The sequence below is a fragment of the Cavia porcellus genome, unplaced genomic scaffold (genome assembly GCF_034190915.1).
Source record: "Cavia porcellus strain 051 isolate PalLab524CR breed Dunkin Hartley unplaced genomic scaffold, mCavPor4.1 scaffold_18, whole genome shotgun sequence".
Classification (NCBI taxonomy): Eukaryota; Metazoa; Chordata; class Mammalia; order Rodentia; family Caviidae; genus Cavia; species Cavia porcellus.
In genome coordinates this window covers 54,134,615-54,158,225 of record NW_026947501.1, presented here as the reverse complement: position 1 = coordinate 54,158,225, position 23,611 = coordinate 54,134,615, and the positions used below count along the sequence as shown (strand labels likewise).

General features: G+C 39.7%; 1 protein-coding gene across 1 annotated transcript in view; it reads right to left on the bottom strand.

Annotated features, from left to right (window-relative positions):
* LOC134471452 (liprin-alpha-1-like) overlaps positions 1 to 21,095 on the bottom strand; it is a 63,511-nt gene extending 42,416 nt beyond the window's left edge. Inside the window, exons 1-6 of the mRNA XM_063230345.1 lie at positions 21,033 to 21,095; positions 19,831 to 20,079; positions 7,691 to 7,792; positions 7,139 to 7,303; positions 6,659 to 6,733; positions 6,240 to 6,335 (exon numbers count right to left, since the gene is read on the bottom strand). Of these exons, the coding sequence (XP_063086415.1) occupies positions 6,240 to 6,335; positions 6,659 to 6,733; positions 7,139 to 7,303; positions 7,691 to 7,792; positions 19,831 to 20,079; positions 21,033 to 21,080 (735 nt within the window). The 5' untranslated portion in view covers positions 21,081 to 21,095. The remainder of the gene's footprint in view (positions 1 to 6,239; positions 6,336 to 6,658; positions 6,734 to 7,138; positions 7,304 to 7,690; positions 7,793 to 19,830; positions 20,080 to 21,032) is intronic.
* Positions 21,096 to 23,611: the final 2,516 nt, after the last annotated feature.

Here is a 23,611-nt window from a genome sequence, read left to right as displayed (position 1 = left end):
ACTTCCTACTGTTTATTTTTTTTTTTTTTGAAATTCTGTATCACTTGTATCCTTTTTCTGTTTTTTTTTTTTTTCTTTTTCTCCTTAAATAAAAAAAAATAATAATCCTGGGTATATTATTAAAAGAGGGTCACGCAGACCCTGGGATTTCTTTTAGGGGATGGCCCATGAGTATGCCTATGTGTTGAGGAAGGCAGGACTGTGGAAATAGTGCATATGTGAACTCTTTCAGGGTCTGGTTAGGCCCTGTTTAGAAGGTTGTTATTTTCGGGTTTTGAAGCAGGACTAGATTTCATGAAACATTCATGGTGAACAACAAGTGGTGAATAGTTAATTTATTTATCTGTACAATGGTATAAAGGATACAGATTCCATTATAGTCCTGTAGCAGCTCACTGAAGACCACCTAGACTAGTGTGAGCTGAGAGCATTTAGGATATAATTTTTTTTTTGTCTTTTTCCTTTTTATTGGTGCTGGGGATCGAACTCACGACTGCCTGCTTACAAGGCAGGCGTTTATGCTGCTGAGCTAAACTTCCAGCCCGCTAGGATATAATCTTAACAGATAAACAGATAAATTCTGTATCTTTCTCTCTTTTTTTTGAGATAAGGTTTCATTATACAGTTCTGGCTGGCCATGAACTCACATGATAGCCCAGGCTGGCTTCAAACTCCAGCAGTCCTCCCTTATCAGCCTCCTGAGTGCTGGGATTACAGGCATATATCACCTTGTCTGGCTCTCATTTCTAATTGTAGTAACAAAACAAAAGACTGTCGGGGGCTGGGGTAACCAGAGCTCACTTACTTAGCTTGTTTGAGGCCCTGTGTTTAACCGCCAGCAATCTCATCTCTAAAAAAGTCCATCAAGCTTGAAATCAACAACATGAATCATAAAAGTTCAAAAAAACTTTTTGGGAGGGAAAAAGAAATCAAACTTAGGACATTGTTTGCCAGGCATCATTTAAATTTCACATTAAAATAATCATTTGTTAAAATAGAAAAGAAAAAAGAAGAGGTAAGGCACTATACGTATGCTCCACCCACAAAAAGAGATTCTTGCACCAAGACTCCCCTACACTAGCCCCTGCTCTGCCCAGAGCCTTCCAGGCTCACTGAACCAGGTCTTCATTCTGCCTCTGTTCTCTTGTGGGAGGAAAGCACAAGGCTAGGGCCCACTGCCTTGTCTCAGACATGTCTACAAGTGCCAAGAAGTCACCTTAGTCTGCCCAGTAAAACTGAAATGAAGAAGTAACCATCCCATATCGCTCTTTGTCTGGCCCATATTTGCTGTCCTTAGACTCACCGCTAGGCTAATCTTCACAGCCAGCCCAGAGCAAGTCTTCTCAAAGTCACCAGGCTGCATGCTGAGGAGAGATGACTAGTGAACAAGAGGAGGCCACAGTGTCTGAGTCTAAGTCAACAGACTGCTTCCTTTGCTGAGAAATTCTTACTGCCAAAACCAAAATATCCAAACCACACTGAAGTCCACTGAACAGAGGTAAGCTCTGAGGCCGGCTGCTGGTGAAAGCGCGGCATCTCACTTTGGGCAGGCACAGATCAGGGCCATTCCAAGCAGCACTACTGTGTGGATCACTACCTCACTTACAAGAGAGCAAGCCATGGTTCCACTGGGCCAAGGAACAGCTCCCAGGCCAGGAACTAATCAGCAACAGAGTGAGGATCTGTACCCGTGTCCTTAGTAAATTTCCCTTCTGCTCAGCCACATAGAGAAGCTCGCACACAGCTGCTGAGGACAATCACTACTTGGCACCTGCAGCAGCACTGCCCCACAAGTGTACCACCAGGAAGGCAGGAAGCATGAAGCGGGCATGGCACAGGGCCAGAGGCAGCAGGCATTAGGGGGAGCTTCTAGATGGACAGAAAGAAAACCCCACAATCCCCACTGCTCCCAGGGTACTGCTTTTACTTTCAAGTTTTACTCTGAGAGGGAGACTCCCAGCAGATCAGAGCATCTTGACAAATCTAGGCCCAAGGGAGAAATGGTCCTGGTTTTGAAATCAAAACACACTTAACTCCTACCTGCTCTGCACATCATGTGATCTAAATTTCAGTTTCCACATCTGTAATTGGGGGCAAGCACAGCAACTGGTTTCTCACAGGGATGTGTTTGTGGACTAAATATAGCAAAAAAATGCCCAAGCATTTGGCACCTGGCAGAGAGCAGTGCTTACTAAGTTCTAGCCTTCCATATCAGAAAAAAACTAGTTTTCCTCAATCTAAAGCCTATGGCTCTGCTTCAATCATTCCATCCTTTCAAATCCTAAATTCTATGTCTATTATACACATGCATGCAATGGTTAGAGGCAAAAGCACTGAGTGAAGCAAACACTGACATCTGTCCCCATGTTCCATGGATGGCTGATTGCCAAGAGAACAGTAACTTGTGATGTGGCAGGTCAGTTTAAACATTTCCAATGAAACATCACTTATTCATTGCAATATATTGACAACATTACACTTATGTGTGACATACTATACTCTTCCACGCATTAGGGAGATACAAAGCTATGCTCACTTACTGGAAAATTTACCTTTCTATGATGTTTCCTTAAGTTGCTAGGCTAACAAGACGCATGCAAAGAAATAGACACCAGATTTATGACACGATTTAAAGCTAAAAATTCAAGGATCTACTCAGGCAAATATATTACAATATGAAGGACAAGACAGAAATAAGAGAGACAGGATTTAGAGAAAATATAACTGGAAATCAAATAATCTTTTATCACAAATTTAAATCTAAGTTATCCAAGATTTATTAGAAAACACTATAAATTACTACTCAAAGAGCACATTCTATTTGAACACATGCGATTTAAAGCAAGACACTGTATAGAACAAAGGGCCCTGATAACCACCTACTCTCTAATATTCCCATGATGACAAGGATGTTACAGCAACATCTATTATAAAACTGAAGAGCCAGGCATGGTGGTGCAGACTTGTAATCCCCGCATTTGTGAAGCTAAGCCTGGAGAACTGCCAACCTGCACTACATGAGTTCAAAGCCAGCCTGAACTGCATGGTGTCATCCTGTCTCAGAAAAACACAAAAAACTGAACAAACTTATTTTTAGTTAATCATTTTTTGTGCAATGCAGTAAAATCTTCACCTAGAATATGATTTACAACTTCCTAAAATATATCATTTATCCCTCGTGCAGTGGCATACACATGAAATCACAGCACTCTGGTAGGCTGAGGCAGGAAGGCTGCCAAGTTTGAGCTCATCTTGGTGATTTAGCACGATCCTGTCTCACAATAAAAAATAATACTGAAAAAAAAAAGGGTCATGTGTGTATCTCAGTGCACAGGCCTAGATTCCATCCGAGATACTGTGGAATACAAAGGAGTGGAATGGAATGGAAAAAAAAAAAAAAAGAAAGAAAGCTAGGCATCCTAAAATACGTAACAATAAAAGCTAGCACAGTACTAGATAGGAGGCATTTTAATTAAAAAGTAGTCCATTAAAGACTATAGCATATGCCCTATAAGTTGATGAGATTTAGAATTCTGATTATAATCAATAAAATCTGATTCGTATTGTCTGTATAAAGTTCCCATAAATTTTACACTCAGCAGTGGCCCCTCCCCTTGCTCCTGCAGTATGCAGGGTTGAATCCAGCTGGGCCACTCAACAAACTACACTGCCAGCCACGTTTATATTTTTATTTTGACATAGCACATTGCTAAACTTCTCATGCTGGCCTCAGACTTAAAATCCTCCTTCTTAGCTTCCCCAGTAGCTGGCATTACAGGCATGTGCCACTGCAGTGAGCCCAGATTATTTTTTAACCTAGGGAATACTTCACTCATGAATCATGCAGATCCTGTACAATCTAAGGAAAAACATTCAACCAATTATATCTTGCTTGTAACCACATTGACAAATTATATATTAAATATAATTGATCACTACTGAGCAAAATACATTTTTAATGACAAAAACCCCAAGCCCCACTAATCAGTCATAATCCAGCTCAGACTCACACGTGCTTGCCTGGTTAGCTGTGCAGAGCCATCACAGAATGGGGAGGGGCTGAGAGGGGAGCTTCATGGACAAACTACAAATTGATAGGGACCTGAGGCCTGGATTAGAATTGAATCTGGAGATGGTTAAAATAAAACAAACACAAGGGTGGCATAAGAAATCAAAACCAACAATGGAAGCACACAGACCGTCAGCCAGCATGCTGAATTAGAGAACCAGGAAGAAAGAGTTTTCCTCCGTGGTTGTGTGTGGTACTGGGAATAGAAGGCAGGGGTACTCTAACACTGAGCTATGGTCCCATATTTTTTTCCTTTTAATTTCAAAACAAGGTCTTGCTAAATTGGGCAGCCTACCCTTGAACTTATGATTGTCTGCCTCAGTCTCCTGGGTAGCTAGAAAGATAGGGTTCACCCACTATGCTTGGGATACTCAGCTCTTTTTGAGTCAGTGTCTTCCTAAATTGCCCAGGCTGACCTTAAACTGGCAAACCTCCCACTTCAGTCCACAAGTAGCTGGGATTACAGATGTGTTGCTGCACTTCTTTTACAAATACTGGAAAGAAGGACACAACTGATAAATGAGATTGTCAAAAAGATGAAAATACAATGCCAGGCTTGGTGCCACATGTCTGTAATCCCAGCATGTGAGAGGCTGAGGCAGGAGAACTGCCATGAGTTCAAGGCCAGCTTGAATTACACCACAAGATCCTTTTTTCAAAAAACCAAACACTAATAAATAAAATAAGTTTGAAAAGAAGAAAAAGGGTCAGGGATATAGCTCCACGGCATAGCACTTGCCTGTCAAGCAGAACATCATGAGTTCAATTCATAGTACCAAAAGAAAAGAAAAAAGAAAAGAAAATGGTTTGGTGAGTGGTTTGGTGCTTGCCTAGTATGTGAGAAACCCTAGGTTCAAACCCAATATGTCCAAAAAAAAAAAAAACAGGAAAAGAAAAGAAAAATATTGCTCAGTTAGTTAACAGTATAAATTATAAATACATCCAAATGTCACAAAACAGACTGCTGACACTGAACATTCCACTAAAATGACTTGCTTAATTTGATTATATTCTGGCTAAGAATGCCACTAAAAAGTAAAATGTATAGCAAGAGAAATAAAACCAAAGATACAAGTACAGGTGCAAAGCAGAATGTTGTAAATACAATTTCACATGAAATGAGATCTCATAGGCAAGATAAGCACAAAGCCTAAACTACCCAAAAACTATTCACACATTAGAGCTGATGTAACATCCAAAATTCAATACCATACCTCTGTGCCTGAGGAAAAATATGAAAAAATTAGAAGACACCTGATAATGCTCCCTTTGCCACAGTCCCAGAGAATACTCACATCTCTTTAGCGAACTCAAAGCACAACTAGTACTGAAAATCCTTGTTTAAGGAGTGCATGTACTTGAGAAGCTGAACATAAAGAAGAACACATGATGACAGCCAAGAAGCTGCAAAGATGAAGAATCCACATGAGGGTGGAGGACAAACTCCCATAAACTAAGTGGGAAAAGCTGGGCAAGTTCTCCTCTACCTTTTTAAAAGACCACAGAAAAGGAGAAATTTCTCAACCAGGGGGAGGCGGTATGTCACGATCTGACAGCAATACTGTGTTGTATTATTCATATTTATACTCATTCAACAGTGCAAATGCTGAAAATAACCGACCAAGGAAAGGACAAAAAAAAAAAAAAAAAGGAATCATTATCCTTAACACTCCAAGCACTCAACATTATGACAACCCTGTAATTTTTATCACTTATTTCATGAACATCTTGTTCCAATTTCTTGTTCATCTCTTCAGACTTGATGAGATCCTTTCTTGCTGTGTCAAGATTTTCTTGCAGCTCTGACACATGGCTGGAAAGTGCAGCCAGGAGCTCCTTCATCTGACTCTGCTCTTTTGAATGTTTGTGTATGACTTCTTGGAGCACAATTATTTTGGCAAGGTCTTCCTCATGGCTTAAGGAGCCAGCAGAAGATCTCTGATGGGTAAAATGGACACTCTTAAATAACCTTAGTGTACTACCAAATAAAATACTTTTGAACATAGGGACTATCAAAATGGATTTATGCCATCTGTTGGATGATAGGACTCTCAACAATCACTTTAGCTGGAAGCAGGCCATTCCAGCAACAGCATCCAAACAGCATCACACACGAACCACAAAATATAAGAAATCAGCAACAGAACAAAGAGAGATCTCAAGGACTTACCTTTCCACTAGTGCTTGGTGTTTCTTCTTGTTCATGGTCAAGCACTCCATCTCTTGGTGATTTTTTCTGATCATTCTGTTTTTTAAGAGTCATTAGCTACAATCGAAAACTGAGTATGAGACTACAATAACTTATGGAAGAGTAATGAGTAAAGACAGCAAAATTCCATTTGGAAAAACATAATTCTACAGTGCTGAACATAGTATAAAAAAGACAGTACATGCCAAAGCTGACCATCCATAGCAGAACCAGATTACTAGAAACAGAATGTACTGACTGCTTGACAACAAATTTAGAGATTCTTGCAATCTGAAATAAAAATCTAATCCAAAAGTATTACAGGCTTCACACTGTTTTTTTAAGAGATTAAAATAAAATAATTTTCCCTTTTCAGGGCTAGGATGATGTCCCACAATTACCTCCTTCTGCGTGGCACCCAGTTCCTCTTCCAGCAAGCTGCACCTTTGCAGTGCTACACGTAATTGCTCTCGCACCTGAAAAGAGTTGAGTTTTTATATGCATACGCACACTTTCCATATAGTTATCCTGATATTGATGAAAGGCATATAATAAAGTACTTTCAATGTCTTTCATTGCTAGTACTGTCAAGAAAATGTCCTTGTTAATGGCTTTAAATATTAAGGCCGGGAAACTCTTGTTCCTAAATAAATGAACACTATCCAGTTCTTAATGGGCAGTCAATATTCAGAAATAATCACTTGAAGACTCACATTCCAGTTAGTGTTTGTTGATTATGCAGAACATTGCCTTTTAATACAGAAAGTCTGTTTACAAGAACTCAAAAACTTAGCAAACCTTAAAGGTAAACAAACACATGCAAAGTCTGCCATGAACCCAGCAAGTGTAAGAACCCAGAACCACTAGTGTAGCTCATGTACCTTTTCGTCCAGGGTCTTGTGGTGGTCAAATAAGGATGTCAGTGCTTTTAGCACTTCCATCTCTGTGGACACACCTGCAGGACACCGCGCCTGCCGCTTCATCACAGTCGTTTCGAGAGAGCGTTCATGCCTGGAGACAAGGAACTCCAGATGTTCCAGGAGCAGCTGAAACCAGGCCAAAGGGGGCGTGTAAAGAGCACCTTCAATTTCACATTCAAATCCTTCATAATCTCATGGTCAAACAAGTTCAAATTCCTACAATTCAGTAGAGTTAGGTAAATTTCCCTCAATTGTATTCGAATGTCATGAATTTCCATCACTAATTTCTTTTATTAACAAGAAGGTCTCATTTTGTAGTCTAGGCTGGCTTGAGGACTTACTAGCTAGCCCAGGCTGACCTCTAACTCAAGACATTCCTGGCTCAGAATGTTGGGATTGAAGGCATATGCCACCATGCTTTGCCTTCTATCACAAATTTTAAGCAACATTTAATACTGAACACACTCTACAGAAGGAAAAAGCACAAAACACTTAAACCAGAGCTCCACTGACCCTCATGTTGTTCCTTTCTGCTTTCAGTTCAGCAATTTCTTTTTCCTTCTCAAGCAGCTGTTCCCTGCAAATGTTGAGCTCTTTTGCAAGCATTGAAGACTCCTGCAAAGCAGCAAAGTAAAGGAATAAATCAACACATACATGAATAAATTAAAAAAAAAAAAAAACCTCTTAAGCAAGACTTCCATTGGCCTCATAGTCCACACACACAGGCAGCCCAATCTCAAGATACATGGCAAAGGATTCCCATTCTCCTCCAGAGAAATGGAGATCAACCATTTGCCGTAAGGTGACATAGGTATTCCCAATGGAATGAGAGTCTAACCCAGGCCATCTGACTTCCCTCCACCCTGGCACTGCTGAAAGCACAGCAGGGGATAATGAGTGTCCAGGTCCACCTCTTTAGACTTCAGGAAATAAAAGCATTTTCCTCAATTGGCATCCCAAAATGAAGCATCTGAAGACATTTGTAAGTCAGTCACAGATCTGAGACCTAGAGCCCTTAGAGAAATCAAGGAAAAAAGGCCTAGAAGGTCACTATCCAATTCTAGTCCCCTCTCTATTCTGATTTTCCCTTAGTCCCTATAGTCTCCCTGAATCATTGGAGCAAAGTCAACTATGAAGAATGGGCTTACTGCTAGGACTAGGAAGCCTTTTGTATTCTCTGTAAAGGCATTCTCAAAACACTATGCATGCAGCAGTGTAGGAGATCTTGCAAAAGGCAGAGAGAAGCTGCAGGAGTCCTGCAGCACTGTTCTGTGCTAAACCTTGTGTTATGACACCGGTTCACAGATACCACAAATGAACTGAATTGAGCAATGTGAATTTGGAGCAAAGCAACTCTGAAATAAGTAAAATCATCTGCCAGTGTTTCTGGCTTTAGGTGCTTTTCCTTTAAAAGACAAGAATAAAGATCTACCGGATAAATAATCAGTCCTTCAAAAGAACATGTGCTTGAGCTAGATAATTCTAGAAAGCTAGTTTAAAACAGGCGATGCTCTTACAGGGCACTGGTAGCAATTGTTTGCAGCTCACAGTCAATCTCATCACAGAAAGCACAGGCCCATGAAGTCTGCTTTAACCAGACCACGACTCATGTGCCTATGTGAGCCACAGTGAGATTGGGCAAGTAAAGTGAGAGAGAAATAGAGATGACACTGCCACAGAAAGCACTGGAAAAGAGCAAAATTTCTTTTAAACTAGTTTTTCTTCTCCAAAAAATCATGACTGTGGGTGAGCCGAACTTAGCCTGGCAGGAACTTTGCAGCCTGCTCCCCAGGGAGACCTGAAATGATGAAAACCACTCTTCAAAGCTTCTGGAAATGGCTCAAAGGATAACAGCAAATGAGGAAATTATCTATTCAAGAAATATCAGGAATAAGGCCAGGAGTCCATGGTATTTGAATTAGGACTTCTATTTGCCTCCCCCACCCAGCTCAGCATAGCGGACTCCTCCAGCCAAAAACACAGGGCCCTTCACCAGGCCAAAACCATGGTGGCTCCCCAGATAACAACATAGAGATTCTTCTCCCCAGGCCAGCAGAGCCTTCTCTTTCCCAGCTAGCAACACATGATTCTCATATCCAGACCAACTGAAGGCCCCTTCTTCCCCCAGGCCAACAAGGTAAGGTCCTTTCCCCAGGCCAACAACACAGGCTCTGCTCCCTGGACCTGCCATGCAGGATTGTCTCCTCACACTCAAATGCCCCCTCACCAAGGCCACTAACATAGGGTCTGCTTGCTCCTGCCTGCCAACCAGGTAAAAATCATCCAAATGTGTCTTAAAACCTGACAGAGTTCCAGCCAGTGTTGAGACATCTTCATAGGCCCAAAGCCAACCTTCAGGAATGGGACTTGTGGATGCGAAGCAGTAGGGGAAAGGGTATTGGCCAGCCGGCCATCTAGACTTCTGTCATGTTCTCTACTAAGTGTGAGCTCTTCCCTGTGGTACAGATTTCTCCTGTAGATGCCAACACGGCCCTGATCGAGGTACTAACTGGCATCGGCCATGGTGATAAGCAAGAGCTCACTGTCAGGTCACCTAATAAGTACCATTCCTGACAGAGTGTGCCCTCTCTCTAATGGAATCTTTTATCAGAAAGATTCTGGGGCAGGTAGAAGAAAAGTAGACTCTAATTACTCTAAGTCAAAAATCAAATCAATTCTATTCACACACCTATCACATCAATAGGTGGACCTGCCTCTAGGCCTGCCTGAATTGAGGGCCTTGAATTTTTCTCATTTTGCCTCTCTTGCTGCAATCTGGCTCACCTTTGGTGACTTACTGCCAATGCTCCGTCTTTGACCATGTCCACAACAGACTGTATCATTCTAGCTAAGGTCTGTTTCATTTACTAGATTCCAAGTTGTTTTTTTGTCATACCTGCTTCGTTTTACCGCCAGTCCCTGTTACTATGGATGTTAATCTGTCTCTAAGTATCATGCTCACTTATTTTGGCAGTTTTGGCAGATTCTCCACCCATTTGTGATCGAGTGAAATAGGCACCTGTTTGTGAGTAGTCATCTCTGTAAGCATGTCTTAGTATTATCTATTTTTAAGCACTGTGGAATCTAGTTTCATGCTCATCTAGATGAGGAGGCTTTATGTTGTTAGCAGTCTCCCTCTCCCAGTCACTTCCAGCTACTATAAAAAAAAAAAAAAACTACCATAGTCATAGGCTGGGTATTAATAAACAACAGATAATTATTTCTGACAGTTCTAGAGGCTGCAAGTCTAAAATCACATAGGATACAATGTTAACTTAGGATACAATCTTAAATTAGGATATATAACATATGATATAATCTTAACAGATAAACAGACAAATTCTGTATCTTTCTCTCTCTTTTTTGAGATAAGGTTTCATTATACAGTTCTGGCTGGCCATGAACTCACACTGTAGTCCAGGCTGGCTTCAAACTCCAGCAGTCCTCCTGTATCAGCCTCCTGAGTGCTGGGATTACAGGCATATACCACCTTGTCTGACTCTCATTTCTAATTGTAGTAACAAAACAAGACTGCTGTGGGCTAGGGTAATCAGAGCATGCTTACTTATTATGTTCAAGGCCCCGTGTTTAACGTCCAGCAATCTCATCTCTAAAGAAGGCCATCATGCTTGAAATTACTAACAAGAATCATAAAAGTTCAAAAATATTTTTGGGAGGGACCCAAAAATCAAACTTAAGACCATGTTGTTTACCAGGCATCATTTAAAATTTCAGGTTAAAACAATCATTTTTTAAAATAGAAAAGAAAAAAGAAGAGGTAAGGCACTATACTTATGCTCCACCCACAAAAAGAGATTCTTGCACCAAGACTCCCCTACATTGGCCCCGCTCTGCCCAGAGCATTCTAGGCTCATTGAACCAGGCCTTCATTCTGCCTCTGTTCTCTTGTGAGAGGAAACCCAAGGCTAGGACCCACTGCCTTGTCTCAGACCTTTCTACAAGTGCCAAGAAGTCACCTCGCTCTGCCAGGTAAAACTAAAGTGTAAAAGTAACCATCCCATACCAGTCTTTGTCTGGTCCATATTTGCTGTCCTTAGACTCATTGCTAGGCTAATTTTCATAGCCAGCCCAGAGCAAGTCTCCTCTAAGTCACCAGGCTGCATGCTGAGGAGAGATGACTAGTGAACAAGACGAGGCTACAGTGTCTGAGTGTAAGTCAACAGACTGCTTCCTTTGCTGAGAAATTCTTACTGCCAAAACCAAAATATCCAAACCACACTGAAGTCCACTGAACAGAGGTAAGCTCTGAGGCCGGCTGCTGGTGAAAGCGCGGCATCTCACTTTGGGCAGGCACAGATCAGGGCCATTCCAAGCAGCACTACTGTGTGGATCACTACCTCACTTACAAGAGAGCAAGCCATGGTTCCACTGGGCCAAGGAACAGCTCCCAGGCCAGGAACTAATCAGCAACAGAGTGAGGATCTGTACCTGTGTCCTTACTAAATTACACTTCTGCTCAGCCACATAGAGAAGCTCACACACAGCTGCTGAGGACAATCACCACTTGGCACCTGCAGCAGCACTGCCCCACAAGTGCACCACCAGGAAGGCAGGAAGCATGAAGCGGGCATAGCACAGGGCCAGAGGCAGCAGGCATTAGGGGGAGCTTCTAGACTGACAGAAAGAAAACTCCGCAATCCCCACTGCTTCCAGGGCACCGCTTTTAATTCCAAGGTTTCCTCTGAGAGGGAGACTGTCAGCAGATCAGAACATCTTGAAAAATCCAGGCTCAAGGGAGAAATGGTCCTGGTTTTGGAATCAAAACAGACTTAACTTATACCTGCTCTGCACATCATGTGATCTAAATTTCAGTTTCCACATCTGTAATTGGGGGCAAGCACAGCAACTGGTTTCTCATGGGGATGTGCTTGTGGACTAAATATAGCAAAAAAATGGCCAAGTACTGAGTTTGGCACCCAGCAGAGAGCAGTGCTTACTAAGTTCTAGCCTTCCATATCAGAGAAAACTGTTTTTCCTCAATCTAAAGCCTATGGCTCTGCTTCAATCATTCCCTCCTTTCAAATCCTAAATTTTCCATCTATTATACACACGCATGCAATGGTTAGAGGCAAAAGCTCTGAGTATAGCAAGCACTGACATCTGTCCCCATGTTCCATGGATGGCTGATTGCCAAGAGAACAGTAACTTGTGATGTGGCAGGTCAGTTTAAACATTTCCAATGAAACATCAGTTATTCATTACAATATATTGACAACATTACACTTATGTGTGACATACTATACTCTTCCATGCATTAGGAAGATACAAAGGTATGCTCAGTTACTGGAAAATTTGCCTTTCTATGATAGTTCCTTAAGTTGCTAGGCTGACAAGACGCATGCATAGAAATAGACACCAGATTTATGACACGATTTAAAGCTAAAAATTCAAGGATCTACTCAGGCAAATATATTACAATACAAAGGACAAGACAGAAATAAGGGAGACAGGATTTAGAGGAAATATAACTGGAAATCAAATAATCTTTTATCACAAATTTAAATCTAAGTTATCCAAGATTTACTAGAAAACACTATAAATTACTACTCAAAGAGCACATTCTGTTTGAACACATGCGATTTAAAGCATGACACTATAGAACAAAGGGCCCTGATAACCACCTACTCTCTGATATTCCCATGATGACAAGGATGTTACAGCAATATCTATTATAAAACTGAAGAGCCAGGCATGGTGGTGCAGAGTGTAATCCCAGCATTTGGCAATCTGAGCCTGGAGAACTGCCAACATGTACTACACGAGTTCAAAGCCAGCCTGAACTGCATGGCGAGATCCTGTAATAAGCAGATGAACAAAGCTCTATAAAAATAAAAACAGAAATAATTTCTTAGATAACTACAGAGATGGTGAGTGACTCTAGAACTATATGGATAAAAAGATAAATAAAGAGCTTAGGGAAATAATGGAGACCATGAATGCCTAGCACAGGAAAGAAATATTGTGCTCTGAGTGAATGATTTGGGGATGATAATGAATAATGTATGTGCCATTGTTGCCCTGATTGCTGTTTTGAAATTTTTGTTTTAGTTTTTTTTTTTTTTCTCAAAATAAAATGGGTTTGGGGGGAGAGGAACCAAGAAGAAATAGATTCAAACAGATATCCAGGAGATTATAGAAGATGAATTACAGTTAGCAATCATGGAAAGAAAGATTTCTTAAAAGAAGCAAAGGACCAAAAAAAAAAAAAAAAAGTCAATCCAGTGGCCACTAAATGATGCAAAGAGGAATAATGTAAGATTGACTGGAGTCAATGAAAAAGCAGGAGATACCACAAATTGCTTAAACTTGTTCACAAAAGTAATGGGAGAAAAATTCCCAAGCAGGGTAAAAAATTCAACACAGAGATAAGTGAAGAAATTAGCCATTATAAACACTCCAATTCACCACTACAAAAACAATCTATACCAAGGCATATAATACTCAAAATTCCACAAATTCACCACAAGAACAGATTATTAAAAGTTGTTAGAGAAAAGAAACAAATCACTTATAAAGAAAAGCCCATCAGAATCAGCAGACTTCTCAACATAAATGCTCAAGTTAAGGAGAGCTTGGAGTGAAGCCTTTCAAGCCCTAGAAAACAACCTCCAAACTAGATTGATTTACACTGGAAAACTAACTTTCAAAATTAATGAATAAAACTTTCCATGATAAAGAACACCTGAGGAAACCCACGAACACCAAACCAGCACACCAAAATGTTCTGATGGACATTCCTGAAAGAGATATTAAGGACTACAACTCCATGAAGAACAACAGAATCAATCAACCAGGCAAGGCAAGCATTTCACAGAGGAGGGAAAAAGAGAACCAATGATAAGAGAATAACCATGAAAAGATAAGTCAATACATATCAGTTATAATCAATGTTAATGGCCTCAGTTCCCCAACGAAAGAAACAGACTGGCAGAATGGATCAAAAAGCAGGATCGAACAATATGCTGCATACAAGAAACACATTTTATTCAAAAAGAAATTCACAGACTGAAAGGTCAAAGGATGGAAAACAATACTCATGTAACAGGAACCTGGAAAAAAGCAGGGGTAGTTATTCTATCTGCAGACAAAGGGATTTCAAGCCAAGACTGATTAAGAGACAAAGGTCACTGTATCCTTGTAAAGGGAACAATCCAAGAGGAAATGATAACAGTCATAAATATATATGCACCAAATGCCAACCATGGAAAACCCAACTATACAAACAAATATTAATAGACATGATAAGCAAAATATGCGCTAATACATTTATAACAGGGAATTCACTATCCCACTGTCACAAATGGGTGGATCAACTAAACAAGAAAATCAACAATGTAATGTCAGAACTGAACCAAATTGTTAAACAAACGGATTTAGCAGATTTCTACAGTGTATTCCACACCAGAACATCAGAGGACACATTCTTTTTGCTGCATATGCAACCTTCTCCACAATAGGACACATTGTAGCTCACAGAACATGCTTAAAGAAATGGAAAGAAGTTGAAATTATTCCAGACATATTATCAGCCCACAGTGCAGTGAAACTGGAAATCAATGGCCAACTACAAGATTCATAAACATATAGATATTCAATAATACCTTCCTGGATAACCAATGGGTTATAGATGAAATTAAATAGTATCTATAATTAAATGATAATGCCAATACATTGTAACAGAACATAAGGAACACAATGAAAGCAGTCCTAGGAGGGAAATTTACAGCACTGAATACCCATAGCTGAAAAACAGAGCAAGCTCAAATAACCTACTGTTGAACCTCAAGCTTTTAGATCAAGGGCAGGTCATGCCTAAAGCTTGTAAAAAGGAGGATGTTATAGAGAACAGAGCAGAAGTTAAAGCAATGGAGACTAACAAAATAATACAAAGAATCAATGAAACAAAGAGTTCTGTGTTACATTAAATGAACTTGACAAACTCTCAGCCAACCTTATTAAAAACAAAAAAGACCCAAACACATACAATTGGGAATCAAAAGGTGGAAATCACAAGAAGCCCTACAGATATTCAGAAGATCCTCAAAATCAAACCTACTTTCAGAATGTGTATTGTAAGATAGAAAACAAAGAAGAAATAGACAGATTCCTAGTTACATATGAATTACCACAGCTGAATCAAGAAGGTATAAAAATTCTAAATAAATCAGTATCTGTCAGTGAAAGTGAAGATGTAATTAAAAACCCATCAATAAAGAAAACCCTAGGCCCTGACAGATTCACTGCTGAACACCACAAGAAATTTAGAGAAAACCTAATACTACTACTTCAGTCTCTTTTAAGAAATTGAAGAGAAGCCATACTCCCAAATTCATTCCTGGAAGCATGTATTATCCTGATACCAAAACCAGAAAGGAATCCAATCAATCCTTGACTGCAAATTATACTACAAAGTTATTGTGATAAAAACTGGCAAAACAAAACAAAACAAAACAAAACAACCAGACTCAAGGATCAATGGAACAGATTTTAAGATGTAGAAACAACTCCAGCATACTCAATCATCTTATCTTTGACAAAGGAGCCAAACATACTCACTGGAAGAAAGATAGCTTCTTTAAGAAATGGTGCTGGAAAAAACTGGCTTTCCACATGCCAAAGATTACAACTAGACCCATATCCCTTCCCAGGCATTAAGCTAAAATCCAAATAGCTCAAAGACTTCAATATGAAAATAGAAACAACTCCAATCTGCTGGAAGACAGGTAGAACTGAAGACTTTGGTATAGGCAAAGATCTCATGGAAAAAAACCCCAATTGCAAAGCTTCTATCAGAAATAATCAACAACTTGGACTGCATCTTATTCAAAATCTTTTGAAAAGCAAGAGAAACTACCAAGAGAGTGCAGAGACAACCCACGCGATGGTAAAACATTTTTGCCAGCTGTTCCTCAGACAAAGGATTAATGCCTAAAATATATAAGGAGCTCAAAAATACAGAACCACCCCCAAATTCAAAAAATGGGCATCAAAAATGAACAGACCCTTCTCAGATGAAGAAGTAGAAATGCTAAAGAAATACATGAAATACATGATAAGGGGCTGGGCATTTAGCTCAGTGGCAAAAGCACCTGCCTTGCAAGCAGTAGTCGTGAGTTCGATCTCTGGTACCTCTCTCACTAAGTCACCTCTCCCATTAAGTAGGCACCAGAAAAGCTAACATAAAAGAATAAACAATGGGGGCTGGGGATTTAGCTCAGCAGCATAAGTGCCTGCCTTGAAGCAGGTGGTCATGAGTTCGAGCCCTGGTACCAGTTTAAAAAAAAAAAAAAAAAGAATGAACAGTGTCAGGCGTAAAGATGATATGCGCACTGACTTCTCACATGCTGTTGGTGTCAGTACAATGCCACTTTTAGCAATATCTCTTAAGGCTGAACAAATGCATGGGATATCTATCACTCCACAGTTCTCTGCTTTTTTTTTTTTTTTTTTTTTAAAGGATCCGAGGGCCAGGGATATAGCTTAGTGGCACAACTCCTGTTTGGCAACACAACGTCCTGAGTTCAAGTCCCATTACCTCCCCCCCCCAAAAAAGACAGGTTCTCAGTATAAAGCCCAAGAGGGGCGCAAACTCGCAGTCTTCTTGCCTCAACATTCTGCCCTGCTGAGTTTATAGGCATATGTCGCCATGCTCAGCCATAGCTTCACTCTCATACACAAAAGAAATAATACACAAGAATACTCAGGATAGAATTGATAAAAACTGGAATCAACCTGAATGTTCATGAATAGAAAAGAACAAATTTTGATATATTGGTATGCTGGATTACCAGACAACAGATGAGAATAGGCAAAAAATATAGGACACAGGTAAATCTCATGAACAATGAAACAACCAAGAAACACAATATAGGTACTATTTTACTTCATTTAGTCAAGAAGAAGCAAAAATAATCAATGGTGAGAGATCAAGACCATTGTTAGAATTGGAGGAAAGGTACAAGGATTCCTCATTTAACCACCAAGTCCTATTCCTGTCAGTACAGCGTTAAAAGAATTAGTTGCTAAATGAGGAGCTGTATATAGTACATACATTACAACACTCAGCACAAAGAAATGGTCAACGGAAACTCCAACTTGATGACTTTGCCTTTATTTGCACAACTTCTATGCAGTATATAATGTACAACAGAACATGAAACTACAGTACCATAGAGTACCATCAGAAAAAGTATAGTACTGTATAAACATTACAAACTAAAAAAAAAAAAAAAACCAAACCATTGAGAGTCTCTGAACCAGATGTGCAGAACTTTACAAAAAATAAAAAAAGAGGAGGCATAAGTCTGAGCAGCAGGGAAGTCCAAACAGTTGTTAAGCAGGTAATTAAATGAGAAACACCTGTACTGGAAACTAGGCAGGGGCTTCCAGTGTTTCATTTTGATGTAGGAACTGTTTCTCAAGTGTGTTGGCTCTATGGAAAATTCGCTGAGAAGATTTCTGATATTTGCTATAGTTGGGGGCCTTCATTCTGAGGAGCATTCTCTGCTCTCTTTTTATTTTTTATTTAAGACAACTGCTAAGTTTCTCAGGCTGGGCTCAAATTTCTGATCCTCCTGCCTTGGCCTCCCTAAGGGTTGAAGATTCCAGGAATGCACTACCATGCCCAGCCTTTTACTTCAATTTTTAGAAGTAGGGCACATTCTGACCTGCCTACCTAATGTGCCAAAAGTACACCGGGCACTTACTTGACAGGCCTCTCTAGTCAAACAACTACCAAAGATGAGCCTGATTCCAGGAAAGGAAAAGGACCAAAACAAGTTTGTTTCATGGTTTCTGTGTTTCTGAAATGCTGCATCAGGTGCTCAGATGGTGACGGGACCTGGTGGCATCATCACATTATGCACTAAACTAAGCATTTCCAGGCTGCTACACTGAGAACCCCCCAGAAACAAATCACCAGGCAACCACCTCATCAGCAGGTGTGACAACACCCACGGCCTGAAACCAGCTCTACAAAACTCCTGTCACTTCCCTCTCAGGTCCTGCCTGCCTGTTTTTTCCAAAAACTGAATAGATTAACTATGTATTAGATAAACTGTAGATCTATCTCAAATTATAGTCAATATATTACAAAAACAAAACTAAACCATCACAAATTTACAAATACCTGTATATACTATAAAATCCTTCACATAAACTGCTCCCCATTACCTCCCTACACAAATACAAGTTGGCCAGTTCTTATAATCTTCTATAGTAAAATCTGACCTAAATAAACTCTGACATTTATAAGATTCCAATGAGAAAAATCTTAATGTGACTAGGAGGGATGGAGCTCAGTGACAGAGCACTTAGGCAAACACAAATGAAGCCCTCCTTCAACCCTATGCTCCACAAAAGCAAACAATTTACTGATTCTCTAACCAACAAAAGAAACATATAGCACTAACATCAAATTATTGTTTCTAAAAAGGAAATTCAAATGCTTGGCTTATTAATCTTTCAGGAGAATTGACTATAGCCAACAAATACATTAGGGCTAGTGTTCATTTGCCGATTTATCACTGCAGACTCATCATGACAGCATAGATGTATGCTTATTCAGGTCTACCTGAATGGACCAGAAAGGCAACTATTATGAACAAGTAAAATGGTACTCGATGGCTTATAAACACCTAAATAATAAGCTACTTATCTCCCACTATGCTGTGTACCATTTACCTTACATTTTTCTAGTTTTACTATGTTCTCCCTTCACATGCCATTCAGTCTCCATTTAATTCCACAAGAGGCAGTTTTGAGATACTGGGCTGAATGTAATATAATTAAAGAAAGAAGTACAGTTGTTTCCAACTTTGAGGTGGTTTTTACTTTTATATATTTGTTTTTGGTACTGGGGATCAAACTCATGACTTTATGCTTGCCAGGCAGAAGCTTATGCTGCTGAACTAAATCCCCAGCCCAGTTGTTTTAAACTTAGAAGTCTAGTCTAAAAGGAGAAAGTTCCTAAAGAATAAATTTCCAGTTTTCTATCCCTTATTACAAATGTGATTTACAAACACCGGTATTCTGTAAAGATAGTCTGTAAAAATTTTTCTCTGTGAAATCAATCCTTGTCTACCAAATTTCAAGGGCTAGAGATAATATCTCAGCAGCAACAAGCATCTGCTTGGCAAGAGCAAGGTCCTCAGTTCGATTCCTGATACCAAAAACAAAAAAAAAAATTATTATCTACCAAATTTCATTAGAAAACTGCAAATCCTTGAGATACAATCCTAAACACACATACAATTCCTGAGATACAAGCCATGGGAAGCCTACATTAAGCAAGAGATCTCACAAAACAGAATCAAAGAAACCAAGGACCATGCCGCTTGGTTGTTGTTTCAAGTCTTTTTAAAAAACCTTCAAAGTGCATTCCCAAATCTTTAGCAGTTCCTCAGCGAAGAGTGAAAGTAGTAAGATATTTTCACATGACTTTACAGAACACTAGTTTGTTTGCCCTAAGTAGCTGAATCCCCAGGAACTCTGCATGCGCTTACAAACACTAGGAACTATCATTTGACAAGTGGTTGGTTACACAAAATATACAGGTACAAAAACAAAAGATGGTACCACAGAAAGACACGTAACAGAAAAAACCTGTAGTTTCAGGTGAAAACCACACATACCTGTGGAAGCGCAGTATTGAGTTGTCTCTGCAACGAATCTCTCTCATGACCAACCTCGAGCAATTTCCCCTGGGTCAACGCCAATGTTTCTTGAGTCTCTATCAGTGTGCTCTGAGCAATGTATGTTTCTTCTAGCATGGACATCATGTGCTGTTCAAAATGGGAATCTGCATCTGGTTGTGAAGGGCAGCCAGATCCATGGTTTTCACTTCCTCCTGAAGGGCCTTCTTCACTGATGGTGGGCATCACCTCACACATCATTTTGGAACAAAAACACAGGACTAGTCATTATACGGAAAATACAGGTTCCCACAAATCTACAACTTTATGAGTATCTGTAGCTAATAAAGGAAAGCTGACAATCTCTTTATTCACAGATCTGTTATTCTTTGGATGCAAATACTCTGTGAAGATACACCCAGGCACCCATTAAATGCAGAAAGCCACCACATGAAGACACTAAAGAAGACAACAATGCTGGGAAGATGTAAGGCCCAAAGAGAGCTACTTATTTCTCCTATAAAGAATAGAGCAAACCATGTGAGGTTTTGTTTGCAAAAGCAAACTTTTTAGTTTTGAAAACAAGTGCGCTTCTGTTACCTAGTTTTTTCTATTTCCTGGTAGGGGCCCATTCCACTCAATCCTTTTTCAGGAAAAGCACAGAAGCAGTATACAGCCAGGAAAACTGACAAGTACAAAATCCAACAGGCATCTTACATCTTACATCTTATTGACTGTGTGCAGTCAGCTCCTGGGAAGGCCTGCCTGAATTCTTGGGCTTAATTTAGTGAACACAGAAAGGAATTGGATTTGCTATGGCTCAAGAGAGATGTTTTTCTTTTTTTTTTTTTTTTTTTTTTTTTTAAGAGAGATGTTTTTCAAGGACTGCAGTGGCTGTTCAGTCAACCTAACTTAAGTTTACAGCTCAAAAAAAAAAAAAAAAGAAGGCTTCACAATGGAAATACAGCAGGTCAGTACAGTGGAGAATGGTTAGGAAGGAAAGGTAAGAGGTACGATCACGAGAGGCTATTGTGTCACATAGACAGACGGGCCTAATGAGGGCGACAGGGATCGCTGAAGACTTCCAGAGTAGTACCCCAGGCAGGTGCGACCCTCCAGCAAGAGATCCCCGCGACCGCACACCTGACCACGATGATTTCTAGCACCTCACCGGGTGCTGTACAAGTTCTGGCCCCACTTACCCTAGAGCTTTCCAGGACGCGGCCATACAGGCGAGTCCACAGTGCCATCACTGGGGTCTCCTGGGCGATGTGCAGTGGTTTAGAATCCGTCCCTCGAGACCTAGGGGGTCCTGCTAGCCGCGAGCAGGACCAACCGCCAGCGCAGGACCAACCGCCAGCCAAGCGCTGAAGCTTTGCCCCCGGCCACGCCCACCCCCGGGTGACATTTGGCGGGTGGCCCCTGGCCAGCTCCAACCTTCCTTTTTTTTTTTTTTTTATTTAAGAGGAAAAAGAGAAAAACACAAAACAAAACAAAGCAGTGTAAGGTTACACATAATACAGAACTACAAAAAAAAAAACATAACAGTAAGAAATCACCTGTTAATAGATTACATAATATCATCTTGGAAATAGTTGCTCAAATCACAGTATCAAAGAATACAAAGTAGACATTCAAACAGAGAGACTGCAAACAGCTGTGTTCAATGATCCAAAAACATTAATATAGTCAGCTATTTAACATCCCTAAACACACTTGTTGTTATATCCGTTAGAGCTCTTTTTTTTCCCCTCCCTCTCTTTTTTATAACAAAATTTACACATTTTGGATTTTATTACTCCTTAGTTCTTATTACTTTTTTGGGGGTGAGAGAATAAAGTCAAATATGGCAAAACAAAGCTGTAAGTCAAAACCAAGGATAGACATAGCACATGATGTAGAACAGAGTACAAGGTCATCAACAATGGTTATCAACATTGTCTCTTGTTTCCTTAAAAGGAATTGTCCATCTCATTAGATATTATAAAGCCGGACAAAACAGTGGAGAACAAGACCAATAAAACGTAGGCATTGTGAACATTACAGGACTTCCAAAGGAGACAATAGTCAAACCAGAATGGGCATCTTTGTGAATCTTATTGCCTTCAAATTAGTTGCTTATACCTTCAAACTTGCTACTATCGCACAGAATGGAACAGAGTCTAATCAGTCAAAACAAGATCTTGGGAGTATTACAGGACTTCAAAACAAGTTAATAGGAGATCAAAAAGAGTTACTACTATATATCCTAATTTTTTAAGTTTTTCCCTTAATTAAAATAAACATAAGAAATAGCTAAATAATTTTTTTAAAGAATAGTAGTTACCATAGTGTCTGTCTTTTTCCTTAAAATATTTGGATAAAACTTCATATACTATAGCTTCAAATATTTCCATATCAAAAAGCCCAGAGTAAAGCCTTTCTAATTAATAAGTGAAAATTTTATAAGGCTTCAAGGCCACATAATGGGGAATCATGATTATCACATATTTTTATATATTTGAATCATTACTTACATTAGGGAAACTATTCGGTATTCATACATGCGAGATTGATTTATTTCACTTATGAGTATGGTCTCAAGCTGCGCCCATTTATTGATAAATATCTCAATGCGATCCTTCTTTATAGCTGAATAATACTCCATTGTATAGAAATACCACAACTTTTTTATCCATTCCTCAGTTGATGGACACTTGGGTTGTTTCCAAGATCTGGCGATTACAAATTGTGCTGCTATAAACATAGGTGCACATATATCCCTGTGGTATGATGCTTTCAGTTCTTCTGGGAATATGCCTAGAAGTGGAATAGCTGGAATAAATGGGATTTCCAATCCCAACTTTTTGAGAAACCTCCAGACAGACCTCCACAAAGGCTGTACCAGTCTACACTCCCACCAACAGTGCAGGAGAGTTCCTTTTTCCCCACAGCCTCTCCAGCATTTGTTGTTGTTGGTTTTCTTGATCCTGGCCATTCTTTCAGGAGTGAGATGGTATCTCAGTGTGGTTTTAATTTGCATTTCTCTAATGACCAATGATGATGAGCATTTTTTCATGTATTTATTTGCCATTTGCATTTCTTCATCTGAGAATTGCGTATTCATCACAGATGCCCATTTTTGGATTGGATCTTTGAATTTTGAAGGTCTGAGTTTTTTTAATTCTTTATATGTTTTAGACAAGAGTCCCTTGTCTGAGAGAGAGTTCACTAAAATCTTTTCCCAGTTTGTGGGTTTTCTTTTCACTATGCTGGAGATTTCTTTTGACATGCAAAAACTTTTTAATAAGAAGTGGTCCCAGTTATTGATTCTGGGAAGTATTTCCCATGCAGTTTGAGTCCTATTCATGAATTCTCTACCTACTCCTATGTCTCCAAGGTTTCTACCCAATTTGTCTTCCAATAGATTTAGCGTTTCTGTTTTAATATTCAGATCTTTGACCCATTTAGATTTTAATTTAGTACATGGTGATAGACATGGGTCTAGCTTTAGTTTTCGGCAAATGGAGAGCCAGTTTTTCCAGCACCATTTATTAAAGAGACTGTCGTTCTTCCAGTGAACCTGCTTGGCTCCTTTATCGAAGATAAGGTGGTTGAGTGTGTTTGTAGTTGTGGTTGTATCTTCTAATCTATTCCATTGATCTTCAGCTCTGTTTTGATTCCAATACCATGTTGATTTTACTACTGTTGCTTTGTAGTATAATTTCAAGTCAGGGATTGTGATGCCTCCTGCTTTGTCTTTGCTGCTTAGAATTGCTTTTGCGATTCTAGGTCTCTTCTG